The following is a 17,800-nucleotide window of genomic DNA, read 5'->3' as shown; positions in this document are numbered from 1 at the left end:
GTCTCATGATTATTAGCTAAGGGAGGTCCTGCCCAGTAAACAATGTTCCTAGGGGTAAGATGGGACTACTGCGGGGGGGGGGGGGGCAATTAAGGTGAAGATCCATGACTGTCAGCACCTTCTGAGGATCCAGGCTCAATGTCTGCTTTGACTAGCTTTGGTTTTCCAAGACAAAGAATGCCAGAGAAAGCAGAGAATACCTGCTGCCAAAGATCCTTTACATTTCCATGAAATGTGGAATTGAACCTGAAACCTTCTTTATGCAATGAATGTGTTCATGACAGCCTAACCTGGTGAATATCTCTGTGTCACACAGCTGTGAAAAGCCTGCGCCTCTAACAGAAATGGTAAGCTCTGGCCATATTAATCCCCTGCTACTAATTCCATCTGGCTGACTCTTTTAAACAAAATCAGACCTAGTAGCAGAAATAGACATTTTAAAAAAGTCTGTTCATGGGATACTTGTAAACCAGTCTGACCTTTTCCAACCACACACTCGTATGGGGAAATGTAGTGTGCAAATCAGTGAAATGGAGTTCTAGTCTGTAACAATTCTTATGATCTCAGTGTTGGCATTTTTATTAACTATATCCATGTATTACCAAGTCACATTACATTCTGCATGCAAGTGGATGTTTACCTAGAAAAAAGTTCAATTGAGTTCAATGGGACTTACTTCCCAGTAAGTGTATAGGATTACATGTCTTGCAGGACTATCTTATGCAGAGTTATGTACAACATAACTCAGCTTGTCTGGCATGGTATAGGAGAGAATGGCTCTGCTTCTAAATCAGAACTTCTGGCAGACTAGAGAAAGAAGTGGCTTACCTGGTTAGGAGGTGTTAAATCACTTTTATCTAAGTTCCTGTTTCTAAGTTTCTTGTTTGTAATGTCATCTTCTTTGATATTATCCTACAATGATGGAGAACAGAAGAAAAAGTAGAATTTAGGAATAACAACGCTGTAGGGGCACAATGGACAATAGCACTGGAGCTATGGTAGAATTAAAGTATGACATTGAGAGCCAGTTTGGTGTAGTGGTTAAGAGTGCGGGACTCTAATCTGGAGAGCTGGGTTTGATTCCCCACTCCTCCACTTGAAGCCAGCTGGGTGACCTTGTGCTAGTCACAGCTCTCTGGACCTCCAGCTCTTGGCCTCACCCACCTCACAGGGTGTTTTGTTGTGGAGATAATAATGACATACTTTGTAAACTGCTCTGAGTGGGCATTAAGTTGTCCTGAAGGGCGGCATATAAATCGAATTTGTTGTTGTTATTATTATTAAAATTCAAGTTAGCAATCAGTAACAAACTCAGGAAGGCATTCATAGATGAAGTGACATTAGTAGAAAAAATCCACAGCATTCAAACCTCATCTAATACATCTAAGTAATAAAATGCCCCCCAGAGTAATGCTTTCTGTGACTTATTCATGGATGTGACATTACTTTATAGAAAACAACAGTAGTGGCCTCCAATTCAGCCTAAAGTACGCTTTGTAAATTGTTGAAACTGTGTTTTCAATTTCTAGAAACCAACAATTCTTTAAAGTGTGGAGTGCCAGCTTCTTTTACAAGAGGGTGACCAGAAGGAAGTAAAAAATGACCAATGCCTTTGGAGCAGGGGCCTGGGGCTTCAGTTCATGGGATACCCCCCCCCCCCATGCAGGCTGTAGCCAGCATATGGCAGCAAGAACAGCCTGGGCTGTTTTTGGACAGTGGAGGCAAGCCGCACATCCTGCAGCAGTAGCAAGAGTGAAGCGGGATCGACTTCTCCTGCACAACCTCTATGAATCCAGGAAAGGAGGGGGAGAGGAGAGCGAGAAAGATTTGTCTCTGTGTATATGGCAGTGAGTGCTGTTGCCTCCATGGCAGAGGAGAATGGAGAGTAGCTTCTGCCACAGGCCTCAGCCCATGGGTTGGTCAGGCAGGGGCAGGGAGGGATGCCCTCTTCATGTTGTATGTGTATGTTGTTTCTATTTAGGATCTTATTTCTCACATCCTTCTGTTAGTGAAGGCTGAGATTTTTGTTTGTATGTAACCCTATACACACACTTATCTTGGAATAAGCCCTGTTGAACAGAGAGAGATTTACTTCTGAGTAAATATGCACAGGATCAGATTACCCCACTTATCTGTGAAGAGTACTTAGATAAGTTTGTTGAACGTTTATTCTGTGATTCACATTTGAAGTAAATAATACCTTACCATCTAAAGGGGGACTGTTAAATGCAGAGTCTAAGATTATCAAACTGCACTGGTGAGGAGGAGAGTGCTCGGGTACCTTTTGTTAGCCATATAAAGGAGACTATTTGAGCAGCAGCTGCTTTTCTCACCCTTGTATGCCAAGCTGCACTTGTCAAGTTGTCCTCTTCTACACAGCTAGTGCACAAGAGACTCTATTGCAGTTGGTCACACTGCTTAGCAATGACGGGTCATGTTTCTTCAACTGTTCAGGGAGGCAGGTCTATTTGGCTTCTCCATGGCTTCCTTGAAACCTCCCTTCATGACAGGAGTTGGTAGGGTTCCCAGTTCCAGAGCCTAACAAAGAGTCACTGTTTCCTTGGACTATTTCCAGATCTATGTCAATCCTTTTTGTTTGCATTTTAAATGTTTTATGCCTTCCAGACTTGGACTAACTGGTAGGGGTAGTTTTATTCCTGAATCATCTGTCGTCCTGAGCTGACAGTCAGAAAATGAAAATAAAAGTTTGAGATTTGTAAATAAGGTCAGTGGATTCCACCCATGTAAATAATTTCCTTAAATCACCTAAATCAAGTAAATATTGCTAGTCATGATGACAGGTATGCCAAAATGACAATAAAAACAAAAGGTCGGGTCACTCAAGATTCATAGAAATTGCTTTCGTTTCCATTATCATGTGGGTGGGGTGGAGGTAATAGAGGGGATTTAGTTACTTTCATTGGGCATAGCCATGCAGGGAAGTGAAGCCACCGCTACTGCCTTCTATTATCGGTGGAAGCAAAATACTACATAAGAAGCTGTACAGAATTCACAGTGACCAGACTGCTATGAGAAATCCCTCTCACCAAGAAATTCTGAACATTACGGTTTGGTGAAGGTGCTGAACATTACAGTTCCCAGGGATCCCTGAAGGAAAAAGAATTTCTGTTCAACCAGTTAAAGTCAACAATGTGTAGCTATAACTTTAGGACTAAACAAAGATTATTTGTTGTTTATATCTGAGATGAACACCAAGTCTGACTTGACAGGAATTAAGTATTATTGAAACAGGGATTAGCTTGACTTCTCTGCCCTTATAATAAAGGATCGTGCAAACATGTAGATAATAGCAAAGAGGAAGGAAGATGAAACACATTTAGAGGTAAATGCAGCTCATGTCCTGCATTTCATAATGTAAATAGAGGATGTACTAAACATGGCGTACAGGCACAGACACAGAGCTGTTAAATACATGAGTGGAGGTTTGTGTTTTTGTATCCACCTCTAAGTTGCATTCCTCAGGTTAGATTGTTTATATACACAATTTCTAAAAGCATGTGGATGCTAATGAGACTAGTAGACAGTTCCACAAACACCTTTAAAACTGCCTCCCCCACCAAACATACACTCCATGTAGGGTTGCCAACTGCCTGGACTAAAGAAAAAGTTCCCTTTAATAGAGGCTTAACGAGAGAAGTTATTTACATCCATGACATGAAAAGCTCCAGCCAGTGAGAGGGTGGCAACCAATAGGAGGTGGGGGCACAGGAACAGAAAATGGTGCCACACCCACTGTGCAATGTCACTTCTGATGAATACCAGAAGTGACATCGCATTGCCCGTGTAATGTCCAGATGATGCTCTAGGATTTGGTCAAATCCTGCAGTGTTGCCTTGTCATCACACACCAGCAATGTGACATCACTTCTGGGTATTCACTGGAAGTGACGTTATGCTGCCAGCATGGTACCATTTAACATTTTTTTCATCCTGCTAACCCTCAGCAGGCTGATGGGCAACCTAAAGCAGCAGTAGGAGGTCTCCCTAATTTCACATGTTGTATTAAGAGGACAAGATATTTTTCTCTAGGCTTGTTGACAACCCACACTCAAGGAGTTAGAAAGAAACTGAAGAGGCCCTAAATGGCCTATGTGAACTTGGTGTATATCAGCTTTTAGTTTAGAGTCAAACAGAGTTTCGTTTGTTAATTACTTAAGTTTTCATTTTGCTTAGTTCAAAATGCTTGTTAGCAAACAGTCTGGCTCTACTGTTGCAGCTATACATTTGTGGCTATACTGGATGTGTAGCTGTAGCATTCTCACGGCTCCAGAGGATATTCCAAAAATCAGAAGTCTGAAAAACAGGAACAGTGGAAACAGCCAACACTATTCCTCAGTAATCTAATATAATTTTTTAGCACTAATTTTGATAACGTGGTTTATGTAATGCCAAATGAGGACCCTACCACATGTGACAATGGCAGATATTTGAAGCATGGCTCACTGGCTCAGTCACGTGAAAAGTGAAGGTGTGATTGAAAGCACCGAGAGAGTATGCAGGTAGAGGGGGTGTTTTAAATTATGATTTGTAAGCCATCTTGAGCCACAAGAAAATTTGTAATATAAATATTTTATATTCCAAATTTTGTTGATAAATAAATAAGCAGAGAGGAGAAGGTATGGAATTCTCCCTCCACCAGCCACCCTCTCCTGTTAGTCATTTTTGTAATTTAGTCATGTCTTTACATAAGGGACTGGGGCAGATTCTTGTTTAAAGACATAGGGCTGTGCGACTCAATGATTTTGGTGAGCCTTAGCTTTGAAACATTGCATTGCCTGCTACTTTAAAACTAGTCTTGGTCTCTCAGCAATTAAATATGTGGCACTAATTCTAATCATCTGCAGAATTTGGTTTGTGTAAGGTAAGTGTAATTAGTGAATTTCAGTGGAAAAGAGCAAGCGCCTAGTAGTACCGATAAGACTAAGAAAATAGGTGGTAGGGTATGAGGTTTCGTGAGCCACAGCTCACTTCTTCAGATACAGCTAGAATGTGAGTAGAGATGGGCATGAACAGCAATATGAACTAAAAAATGCCATGAACACCCCAATCAGCTGTTCGTGAACAAGCTGTCCCTGAGGCCCCATTCTAAATGAACAGGTGGTCATTGCAAGCCTCATTCGTTGCTGTTCGTTGCTGTTCATTAAGCCAGACAGTCTGGAACCTGCAATCAATTCCCTTGGCAACCGGAGGCAGGGACTGCCTGAACTCTGAACTCCTGCTGTTGCCCTGGAAACCCCAATCTAAGCCCAATTTAGCTTGATAGGCAGGTCTTCCTTTCAAGTGTGGTGCTCCAAATTTGTTACAAGGAAGCAAAGAGCAGGGGGGAGTGGGGCTCCCAGCTCTGGTTTTGCAGACAGTGAGGGAGAGACAGTTGCTGTTGGCATTTTGAGAGAGACAGGGAGAGTGCATTGGAGCTTGAATTTTCTTGGTGTGTGGTGGGATAGGGATCTACCTCTTTAAGTTCCAGGGCTGCTTCCAGGCTCTGGGGCCAAGCTATTATTTATTACTGGTACCTTTCCTGCTGCCTGCTCAGGTAGGGTTTCTGGGAGTGGTGTGGTAGGGATCTTGATGGCTGGAGAAGAGCCTGCTGGCCCCCATGAACAATGAACAATGAACATGTTCGCAAACAGGTCATGTTCGTCAGTCTTTTTTCGTTGTTCGTGGATGGCAATGAACAACGAACACCATGTTTGTTTTTTTTCTGTTCGTGCCCATGTCTAATTGTGAGTCCATCTGTCTTTATATCTTGGAGAGTGGAGTGATTACAGAAGCCGAATGATGATAGCTGGTGAATGACAAAGGCAGGCATGATTGAATAGGGTGGGCTAAGCAGAGGGGTAGTAGGTGTGGAGAAATTAGCATTGGTAACAAGAGAGGAAGTCTGTGTCTCGATTCAGTCCAGATGGATGCATTGTCTTGACCTTTGTTATCAGTCTCTTTTTAATCACCTTTCGAAATTCCTCTGCAGAAGAACTGCTACTTTTAGGTCAGCGACTGAATGTCCTGGAAGGTTAAAACGTTTTTTGAATGTTTGGGTTCCTGATGTCAGATTTATGTCCATTAATTCTTTGTCGAAGGGACTGGGATCTCCCATCCAAGTACTAGCTAGGGCTGATCCTGACTAACTTCCAAAATCTGATGAGATCTAGCTAGCGTAGGCCATCCAGGTCATGATGATTATATTAATATAATGATATTCAATTGGCAATTTTCTTTAAAAAACCTGAAAAAACCCTGTGGTGTGCTTAAGGAATGGGGTATGGGAAACTATGAGGAAATCTGTCATATGGAAGCCCCATTGCCAATGTGCTGTATTTGTAGCCTCAGCAGCAAAAGAGAAACTACGCATGCCCAGGGTTACCAGCCTCCTTGTGGGGGCAGGGGATCCCCTCTCCCAGCCTCTGCCCCCACCACCTCTCACCTGGCTGGTGAGGTGATGGTGTTGAAGGTGCAGGAATGGGGCTGTAAACTCCATAGTGTGTGAAATGCACCCACAATGTGCTAAGAATGATGTCATTCCCATTGTGACACAGGAGCATTCCAGAGCGCATGCGTGCATGAACAAGGTAAGGCTCCACTGGTGCCACCTCTCAAAATCTCATATCCCTCACTTTCAGCTCTAGGGGGCCTGGCAACCCCACACATGCCTGTCACTGTGTGGAAAACACTATGTGGAAAAACACCACTGGCATCTTTCTGGGGTTATGTGCATAATCCTTTTTGGGATACAAGTTAGAACTTGGTAACTCGTAGGATTTTATGTGTTCCTTCTGAAACCTGTAGTTACACAAATGTGGATGGAAAAGAAATCACACAGATCAATCACACAGATGTATTGTCGAAGGCTTTCACGGCCGGAGAACGATGGTTGTTGTGGGTTTTCCGGGCTGTATTGCCATGGTCTTGGCATTGTAGTTCCTGATGTTTCGCCAGCAGCTGTGGCTGGCATGTTCAGAGGTGTAGCACCAAAAGACAGAGATCTCTCAGTGTCACAGTGTGGAAAAGACGTTGGCAGGTCATTTATATCTACTCAGGAGGGGTGGGGTTGAGCTGAGTCATCCTGTAAGAGTTTCCCAGGGTGTGGAATGCTAATGGCGGGAGGCTTCACTGTATCCTGAGGAGGTTCTTTTGCATATGGATTGGTGCTTGATGTGCTAATCTTCTCTGCAGGGCTATTGTCGGGTGTAGAGTGTTTTGTTAGCCTGGTGTTTTTCAGAACTGGAAACCATGCTCTGTTCATTCTTAAGGTTTCTTGTTTCCTGTTGAAGTTTTGCTTATGCTTGTGAATTTCAATGGCTTCCCTGTGCAGTCTGACAAAGTAGTTGGAAGTGTTGTCCAGTATTTTGGTGTCCTGGAATAAGATACTGTGCCCTGTTTGAGTTAGGCTATGTTCAGCCACTGCTGATTTTTCAGGTTGTCCAAGTCTGCAGTGTCTTTCATGTTCTTTTATTCTTGTCTGGATGCTATGCTTTGTGGTCCCGATGTAAACTTGTCCACAGCTGCAGGGTATACGGTATACTCCTGCAGAGGTGAGGGGGTCTCTACTGTCTTTTGACAGATCTTCATGGCACAAAATAACAACTAAGATCAAGGTGTGAGCTGCAAAACCTCCAGTTTAGATCTCATCTCTGTAACGAGCTCCTCTGGTGGCCTTAAGGTAGCTCCCATTCTATTAGACTCAGGCTCTTTCCAACCATGGAAGCTACTGTATGGGGTTAATAACACTCACCACCTTACAAGACTGTTATAAGTATTTCTGAGACAATCTATGCAAAGCACTTTTTATATTTCAGATATGCTTTGTAAACATTTTCTAGAACAAAAGCACAAAACTTCAAGGCCTGTTGAATCAAATAGTAATAGCATAAGAGCTTGTTCAGATATTCCCAATGAAATGAGCTCTGACAATATTTTAAAGCAAAGTGGAACACTTAAAGGCACATGTTAATTAAACAAAGCTGTAATATCTTTAGTACTTTCTTGTAGCTCTTGAAATCCTTAACAGACCTTAACAGACCTATTGTGTAACAGAGCATTGGATTGAATGGGGCACCTGGTTCAGCCATGAGTTAGTCTCTAGGAGGCCTTGGATCAGTCGTTCCCTCTTAGCTCCACCTATCTCACAGGGCTGTTGTGAGACTAAAATGGAAGGAGAACCATATACATCATTGTGAGAGATAAACATCTGGTAGACTGCTGTTCATATGATACACCCATATTTAGTGAACGTATGGAGTTAGAAAACAGGATCACACCCACTGGTCTGGGCCATGACCTACATGTTCACAAATTGGAAATTGAAAGAGGGGATCATTATCTTGAACACCCCCACCCCCACCTGTTCATATGTGAACAGAGCTAAAATGCTTCTTGAACGTTGGCTTTCAACAAAGAGAACTTTCACCAAATGCAGAGTATTCCTATATGCTCACAAGTATTTGGAGAACTTGATTGATATCAAATGCCCGTGTCTTTTCATTGTAGCACAGGAGAAGGCCAAAGTACTGTACAGAGTGTAAGACTTGAACCAGGAGGATCAGGCATAAAATTATGACCAGCTAAGGAGGAAACAAGGGTGCATTCAAGCATCCAGTTTAACACTCTTAAATAAAAATGGGTGCAACCATAGTGTGGAAGCAGGTGGGAATGGCCTCCACATGTCTGACTCCTTACTACTCTGCTTCAGTTGTCATGTGCTGAGCCTATGTACATGTGCTCGAATGCTTCCTCTCCCCCTCTCTCTTTTCACGCAGAGCACAATGTTGGAAAGGAGGTTTAAGACTAGGTGGTTTCCTTCTTGTGGGGACCTAAACCAATAAAGAGTGTAGACCCTAGAGATAGAACACCATGTAATGTCTGTGCAGTTACCCTCAAAGGGTTTTCTAGGCAATAGATGAGCAGAGATGGTTTGCCATTGCTTTTCTCTGCGTAGCAACCTACCCTGTTTAGCATCTAAGCTCTGACAAGCTCAGGCTAGTCCAGGCTATTCATCATCAGTCTTGCCAGCGTTATGCTCTTTTCATTCAACTTCTTGCTGTCCTTTGGCTTTGCTTCTCCTCCCCCTGCCCTACCCTCCACTAGATTAGTCTTTCTTACTACTCCCTCCAGCTCTTTAAACTGTTTCCAGGTCTTTAAATGAATCGCTTTTTAAAAATCTGCATGGATTAGAAATGTGAAATTGACAAAAAGGGCTGGTCCAAACCCTATCCATTGTTTACTGGATGTCCCAGCCATTGATTGTATTGATTTACACTGTGTAATTGGCTTTGAATCTCGGTGAGAAGAGATGACTATAAATAACATAAATAAATAATGTCAATTAAAATTGTGTGTGTGGGGGGGGGTTGTTGCTTGTCTACTTTGTCTAGGGTTGTGAATAACCTGGCAAAAAACAATGTCCTTTCCCTTTAATAGAGGCTTAGTGTATAGAAATAGGCAAGTGAATTTTTCATAGTCATGGAAGTAGTTACACCACCTGGTAAACAGCATCCCATTAAACCTCTGTTAAAGGGGCAGGCATTTTTTTCCTCCAGGTTCTTAGCAATTTTAAATTGTTGTCCCTTAATAGTTATTGTTAGCTGTGTTAAACACCTGCATATGCTGATTTTTAAAAATGCTTTCCATGCACTGTTTTCCTGATCTAAATAGCCTTTCCTCAGCTGCTGCTTGTCCCCCCCACCCCAAATAGGTACCTTTTACCCAGCTAGGGAGGATTGAGAAAATGGAATGGTGGGAGAAAGCCAAACGTCCCAGCACCACCTTTCTGATCCAGTTGAAAAATCACACAGTTGCTTTTAGGCAATTACTTTTTAAACAGTCTGATTTGGTCACATATAGCTCAGTTCTGGGAAGAAGCAAAAGTTTAGACAATGGTCTTTCCCAACAGGGCTTTTGCATCAGTTTTGGCCCCCTAAGACATCAGTTTCTCTCCAGAGTTCTGAATACAGGGTCAAAATACCCCAATCAGGGCCAAGCTACACATGACGAATGACACTTGAACGGCAAGTGGATTGAGTGGAGGGCAAGTGAACAGGGAGAAATACACTTGCCGTTCAAGTGTCATTCATCACTTGTAGCTTGGCCCTGAGTCTCCAAACTGCTTCCCAGAATTTTGTGTATTCTGTACGGTGAAAGGCTGGATAAGCTACAGAACTGATTTGTACCTAGGTTTTCTGCAGTTTTTCTCCCTGCGCACATACCCCCATGTTCAGTGAAACTGAAATTGCGGCCTTTTTTGAAGTGCAGAATGTTGTTTTGCTTTTCGTTTGTTTGTTTGTTTTGGTGTGGGATTTGGCCCTGACCCTACCTTTTGCCTCCCCCTTTATGCCCCCTGGACAGCAACCAATGCAGTTTTTCTCTTTATTTTTTAATGTTGTTGTTTTAAAAACAAACAAAACCCTTGCAGCTGGTGGGGTAAAAAATGTTGCAATATGTCTAACAGAAAAACTCTGCAGAGAGCCATTAATCCCTAATATTTCAAAATTTCCTCCAGAACACCTCAGTCAATCAATACACTGAAATGTAATAATTTTTTGTTATGCATTGTGGGTATGTGAGAAGTAAATCGTCTTCTGACCTACTCAAGATATATAGGATGACATTTTGTACTGGAGTTCTGTGTTTCCTGTACTTTTTAGTCTATCCCTTTTTGTCTTAATTTTTTTTAAAAAAACAAGGTTGCAAATATTGATGCTTTAATAAAAAGCAAAAAAGCCTCTCAAGTTTTCTCAGCTTTATCAGTTTTCTCAGCTTTATCAACTGATGCAAAGGGACTGATGAAACTGACATGTCCTCAGCTGATCAACTGATGCAAAGGGACTCACCAGCGGGCAAAGTTGCAGCCAGGAGACAAAGTTGAAATGGAGGGCAAGTGCCATGTCAGAATGAAGGGTGACTGCTGGGAGGCGTGAAGGGAGGAGTGTAGGAGGGACCTGGCTCCTCTCCAGCAGCCCTTTGTGGTCAGTGCCACCCTTCCTTTGTTGGGAAGCAGGAAAAACTGATGGCTTCCCTCCCTCCCTTGGTGCTAGTTGTGGCTGGACGTTGCTTGTCACAACTTTATGGTGATTTTGAGGCATTGGGCTGGATCCACTGGGGTGAGTCAGTCTGACTGGGTGACTCACCCCTCCCTTTTTGGGGTCCCCTTATGGGATCTAGAGGAAGCTGATCCCTGAGCTGTCCATTGCAGGTTTCACCCTGAGTGACAAGGGCCATCTGGGCCACACCTGGATGGGAGTACAGCCCCCATCCGACAGTGCCAACAGGGGTACTGGGCAAGTGTCCATTGGGTGGCAAGGGGCTGTTCAATGCAGAGAATCCATTGTCCTATACCTTACCAATGCTCTAATGGCTATAATCAATAAAGTTGTGGTCTGTTTTCATCCAAAGGTGGTGTGTCATATATTCTTTGTCCAGAGCACCAGCCTCACCATTCCTTATATGGACTTTGCTTCAATTCCCTGAAGTGCAGAATTACAGAGGCCTAAAGCAGATCTGATCCTCACATATTGAATGCCCAGAAAATCCAGTGCAAGACAGCATGTGGAGAGGGTCCGGGTATAAAGAAAAACTGAAGCAACTGGGTGTGATTAGACTAGGAAAAGAAGGAGAATTGATGTAGCAAATGTATTATCATTGTCAGATATTTGCAAATAATGTAAACAAGATACTACCTTTTGGGCACCAGGGAGTAGCTAATTATCTCTTTGTTGGGACGCTGGTAAACTTGCAGAAGTTTTTCATTTCCTTTTGAGATAAATTTTAACTAGAACAAGCGGCATCAACTGATGTTCTCTGCCTTTAGTTTAATGATCTGGATACTTCTGAAAATCTGTGTACAAGCCAGTGTTGCTACAAAATTGCAGTAAGCATAGTACAAATGAATTGCTTGCATATATGTCTTCATGCTTTTGGACTTCAGATTTCCAGTCTTTGTTCATTGTGGAAACTAAAGTTGAGCTGAGGAAATAGAGTATGTCACAAGATAAGAACACGTATCTGAGATGATTAATGCATATTTAGGTGTGGAGGAAGAAGCAAAGGGAAGGGGGGAACTAGGATCCTGCATTTCTTTTTCAGTTATCTGTTTCCTGGATGCAGGAAGCTAATCCTCCCTCCAATTCTCACCCTTGAAAAGATATAGTATATTAAAGAGCAATTGTTTCCCTAGTATCTTAGAAATGCAAGACAACAATATTCTACTCTTTCTGCACAGAGCACAGGGCAGCATATAGGGAGGGTGTTTGTCCCATTATATCCTCACAAAAGCCTTGGGAGGTAGATTAGGCTAGGAGAAAGAAAATCAATGGCTCAAAGCCAACCAATAAGCATTGTGGCTGAACCAGAAAGGGGTGTGTCTCCCTTGTATTATTACACTGAAACAGCTCTAATTTGGAGGGAGTTTTCAATGGTGAAAGAACCAAAAGACATACATCCCAGGGATGGTTCCACTTTCCTTACTTTATGTGACCCATTTCACATATTCACATATCACACTGCTATTATGGAGGCATTAGCTGCTGCTACTGCAGTCTTAAAATGCATGGTTACTTTTCTTCAGCTGCTTCTGTCAATAGATATCCACATGGTTTCCACACTTGGAAAAACTCCCATCTTCAATATCAGGTCAGGATTATTATTAGGGTTACCAGATCTCCCCTAGCAACCAGTGGGGGGGGGGCAGAGGAAGCAGGTTACCTACTGGAAAACATAGTGTTTTTGCTATGTTTCATGCTAATTGTTAATGAATCAGCTCTGGTGCAATGCTGTTGCTTCCAGGTCACACTGGAAGTGATGTAATTGACTGGAGATGGGTGCACATGTGACCATTTCCCAGAATATCTTGAGATATTCTGAACTGATTCTGATGAATTCATATTCTTATACCTATTATGCAATATTTTGCTGTCTTTTTCATAGTCTTAGATGAAACTTGTCAAAATAAATATTAAACCAACCTAAATTGTACTTCATCATTAGGTGTTGGCAGGCTAGGCCCCAGATTAAGTCCTTCCAGTCTTATGGCCCACTAATATAGCCATAATGGAAAGGCAAGAGCTGCTGCTGTGCACAGGAAGGCAATTGTAGCCATGGCTGATGTGCCTTCTCAAGTGTCATGAGATTTAATTGAAAATTGCTATTGTTATTTTTTTTTGTCAGGTACTATGAATAAATGACCTTCACTTATTTTTATTTAAGTGTTTATAACCTGCTGCTTAGAAGCATGAAGGAACTTGCAAACAAAACCCAGAAATATTGTCGAAGGCTTTCATGGCCGGAGAACAATGGTTTTTGTGGATTTTCCAGGCTGTATAGCCATGGTTTTGGCATTGTAATTCCTGACGTTTCTCCAGCAGCTGTGGCTGGCATCTTCAGAGGTGTAGCACCAAAAGACAGAGATCTCTCAGTGTCAGAGTGAAAGTCTGAGTGACACTGAGAGTGACAGAGTGACACTGAGAGATCTTTTGGTGTTACACCTCTGAAGATTCTAGCCACAGCTGCTGGAGAAACGTCAGGAATTACAATGCCAAGACCATGGCTATACAGCCTGGAAAATCCACAACAACCAAAACCCAGAAAAATACGAAGTGCTTAATTATGTCAATTACAAAGTGGCTTAGGCACTCACCAAAATAGAGGGAGAACTCTCTCTGCATTGTGGGATGATGTGTGCTTGCAACTAGAGATGGGCACAAACCTAAATACGAACCAAAAAAACCCATGAACCAGCCCGGTTCGGGGTTCGCGACCAGAGTTCATGGAAGCTCGTTTCCACAAATTTCCACGAACTGGACTACTCGTTTGTTTGCTTCGTATTAAAGGGCCAGTTTAAATGGCCCTTTCCCTGGGGGGGAGGAATGGCCATTTAAAGGGCCCTGCCACTTGCAAGCAACAGGTCCCTTTAAACTATCAGCTGGCAGTCAGCAATGGGGGATCCCCCCTGCCGCCTGCGAGATGATAGTTTAAAGGGTCCTGCCCCTTGAAAGCGGCAGGATAGGGCCCTTTAAATGATTGAATGCCCCTTTCCCTGCTGGAAAGGGGTATTTAAACCGCACGAACCACGAACTGGTTCATAACTGGGCCCGTTCCGTGCCAGTTCGTGGTTCGTGGAAACCCCACGAACTACGAACCCCATGGTTCTTTTTTTTCTGGTTTGTGCCCATGTCTACTTGCAACCCTCCTTACCACAGGGTTACATGTAAGCATGCACAGGGCTTCGTGTTTTTAAGCTGGTGTTGCACTACGCCTTGCCCTATTTGGAAGGCGAAGAATGTGCACACAGGCTCTGTTTTCACAGTGAAGATTTTTTTCCCCATGATAAAAAGATCCTTAACAGGAATGTACAAGTATGACTTTTTCGTTTTGTTGTCATCACAATCATTTTTATCTGCTAATTTTTCATTGTTAATATTCCTCATTTATTTGTTTCTTCTATGGTAATTGATATCATCTTCCAGGCATTTGAACCCATTTGATGCAGAAACAAGTATCAGTTTTAACATTAATATTTCTCTTGAATTTCTTTAGCAAGCTGGGAAAGACAACAATTCCATCCCAATCAGGGAGAAGCCATGGTAGAAACTGGAATTTTCAAATTGAAACAGCATGTTCACGAACTTCAGTAACATCTCTATTTTGTAGTAAGAGTAAGGGTGTGGAACTAGATCCAGAGGAGTTAGCCATGTTAGTCTGTAGTAGCAAAATAGAAAAGAGTCCAGTAGCACCTTTAAGACTAACCAACTTTACTGTAGCATAAGCTTTCGAGAATCACAGTTCTTGTATCTGATGAAGAGAACTGTGATTCTCGAAAGCTTATGCTACAGTAAAATTGGTTAGTCTTAAAGGTGCTACTGGACTCTTTTCTAGGGTGTAGAACAAGTGTGTTTTAATGGCTTTAAGGCCCCAGTTTTAATCATTCTCTTAAAAGAACATATAAAGATATGGGAGTGATTTTGATAATGCTCATGCTGCTGGAGAAACATTTCAAAAATGACAGAAAGAAATGTTATCACACAGCAGGATGTTTACATTCCAACAAATGCCACATTTATTACAATCAAACCATGCCATGCAGCCTCAATTACATTTTCAGTCACAATAATCTGTGGTTAAACACAATTCCAGTCTGAGATACTGAAAAAGGTTAGAGTGTTAAATTCCATGTAACACCAAGATCAGAGTATTCAATTCAATGAGCACAAATAACCCTGCTCTAAAGAGAAAAACAAAAACTTTTGGTTTGCACCAATATAATCAGAGACAATGTGAATAGTAAGTGGAACCTCTCATTTAAGTACCTCAATTCAGTCCAGTACACGTTGCATTGGTAGGACATCTTTCCAGGTGTATCAGTATTTGTGAAATCATCGTTTGTTGAAAGCAGAAAATCTCTCTTTCTAAGAACCTTTCCATGGCATTTTTGCCTTCTACAGAATAAAAGCTATTTAGGCTTACCTCAAATGCAGGGTTTCTGTAGCCATCTGAAAAAACACTGTTAACTTCCTTCAGAGTCATGAGCTTAGCCAGAACAGGGGCTTTTTTATTTGGATTTCTTTTCAAAGTTCTGTCTGTGATAGTATTTAACCAGCAACAACATCCAGTAAAGCAGTGTGTACAGAATCTCTCTTCCTAGAAGTTTACCTTACTGTAACCACTCCCAGAGATCTCTTAAGTTATTCATTGCTCCACCTACTGGGTCTCTTGGAAGTCACTTGAACAAACCAGAGTAAGATCCCAAGCTTGTGAATTTTTTTAAAAAAGAGGATGATTAACACATGGCTTTGAGCCATTCAAAAGAACATCACATGTTTGTTCTTATATTGTTGTTAAATCATTACTTCTCCTAAAGTCAAGTGTGTAGATTCCTGTGAAACTTTCTGTTGCAGAGTTTTGGGATTTGGCATTGCTTTCATATTTGCTGTTACTCCACATGTCATTCAAAATATTCAGAGAGGGACAATGGTTATTATATATCTGACAAGCTAGGACCTCAAAAATAAATTGAAAAGCAAAAACATGCTGGATTTCTGTCAGGCCATCATCAGATGACATGCCTTCATACATGGAGCTGCATCCAACCAACTTTTCCACTGGTGAAAAAGGAAGGAGGCATCATTTTTATTTTTTTTTAATTTAACTTCAGTTGCAATATGAATACAATTTGCAGTGAACTTGTAACGAAGCCTGACAGCAAATAGTAAATGACCATAGACTAATATATATAATTAAGCATAATAACCAGGCAGTCAGAACATATTTAAGTATAAATGGATTGCAGGCAGAGATAAATAAATAAGAAAGAGAGCACAATATATTACATATAACTCAAGAGTTTCATAATATACTTGATTTGAGATGACTCTATTGAGTATGAGATCATTTTTTTCTAAACATTCCAACACTGGGATCCAGAACGCCATGAAATTAGATTTATAATTGGGACATTCTACCAGCATAATTTGGTCAGAGATCTTCTCCATAGTAAAATAATCCCAGATTTTTAGGAAGCAAATTTAGACTTGCGGGACCTTTTTTTCTCTCCAGCAAGTTGCAATAGTTGTTTTTGCAGTTGATAGAAGAATAGAGTTTTTTGAGTGGGTGGAATTGTTGTATCAGGACAGAAATTTAATAAAACAACTTCCAGCTTTAAAGGTACTGAGTAATTTGTCATGTTGAAGATAATTTTTATTACTTTTAACCAGAATTTCTGAATTTCTGTGCAACTCCACCAACAGTGGAGAAAGGTACCCCTTTTGCTACAACCTTTCCAGCAAGTAGAGGGAAGGTTTATGTAGTTTAATTTGGAAGGTGTAATGTACCACAGCATTAAGATTTTCAGTGTTTGTAGTTTAATATTTATAATTTTGGTACTTAGTATAGAATAATTCCGTATTTCTTTCCAGTGGCTATCATTAAAAGCAATGTGGCAGTCCTTTTGTCAGGATCTTTGATAAGGGAGGAGAGAGGACTTAGTTTCTGAATTTAGAATGTTATAGATTTTAGAAATTGTGCCTTTTTTTCTGCCTGCTGCTTGTTTTATCAGAATTTCAAATTTTGTACAAGGTTGTGTTAAAGTTACTTGAATTTTGGCATTTCTATAAGATGTTTTAATTGTAAATATTTTTGACCACAAAAAAAGGCTGTTCTGAAAATCATAAGGCCTGCAGGTATAAAAAGTATGTGGGATGGGGGCTGTAGTATGGAGGGCAGTTGGGTGAGAATGAGTGAAAAAGCTGTCTGGATTCAACCCATGTGTTATATCAGCTTTTGTTGTTGGAATAGGATGGGTGTACATGGATGTGTAGGGCTCTGGTAAGCATGATACAAACATACACTACAATAATGATGCATGCTATACACTACACTGTGCACACTATAGGATCTGGACATGTTTCACAGTCATCAACTTTGAATGGGATAGCTGCCCATGCAGAGGCACCATTCACTTGAAGAAGAGCTACAGATTTTGGATCAAAACGTCTGAGGAGAATCCAGAGAAAGTTAAAGCATGCTTCAGACTCATCTGAAGAAAAAAACTGAACAATTAATGTTCTGCTTACATCTCTATTGATACCAAAATTAAAAACTAAAGATAAAATTAAATAAACTTTTATTTTGATTAAGTTAACATTCTTACAGAGAAGAAATAACTTGGAACAGTTTGTACTGATGTGGAGTCTGTGCATATCTTAGACTGAACATGATTTGTAGAATCTATATTATGTAATCAACAGAATTATAAATGTGTCAGATTTATTAATTTTTGTATTATTTAATGGTTAGTT

The 17,800-nt window shown here is 41.2% G+C and overlaps 1 protein-coding gene across 3 annotated transcripts in view; it reads right to left on the bottom strand.

Moving 5' to 3' along the window:
- The window catches only part of SLC28A3 (solute carrier family 28 member 3), a 103,295-nt gene extending 87,669 nt beyond the window's left edge, over positions 1-15,626 (bottom strand). For all 3 annotated transcript variants that reach the window (XM_054986111.1, XM_054986112.1, XM_054986113.1), the window contains exons 1-2: positions 15,471-15,626; positions 829-912 (exon numbers count right to left, since the gene is read on the bottom strand). In XM_054986111.1, the coding sequence (XP_054842086.1) occupies positions 829-912; positions 15,471-15,530 (144 nt within the window). In that variant the 5' untranslated portion in view covers positions 15,531-15,626. The remainder of the gene's footprint in view (positions 1-828; positions 913-15,470) is intronic.
- Between the last annotated feature and the right edge of the window lie 2,174 nt (positions 15,627-17,800).

Source organism: Eublepharis macularius, chromosome 8 (genome assembly GCF_028583425.1).
Source record: "Eublepharis macularius isolate TG4126 chromosome 8, MPM_Emac_v1.0, whole genome shotgun sequence".
Taxonomy (NCBI): Eukaryota; Metazoa; Chordata; class Lepidosauria; order Squamata; family Eublepharidae; genus Eublepharis; species Eublepharis macularius.
The sequence above is the reverse complement of the archived record's forward strand: the minus strand, read 5'-3'. Positions and strand labels throughout refer to the sequence as shown.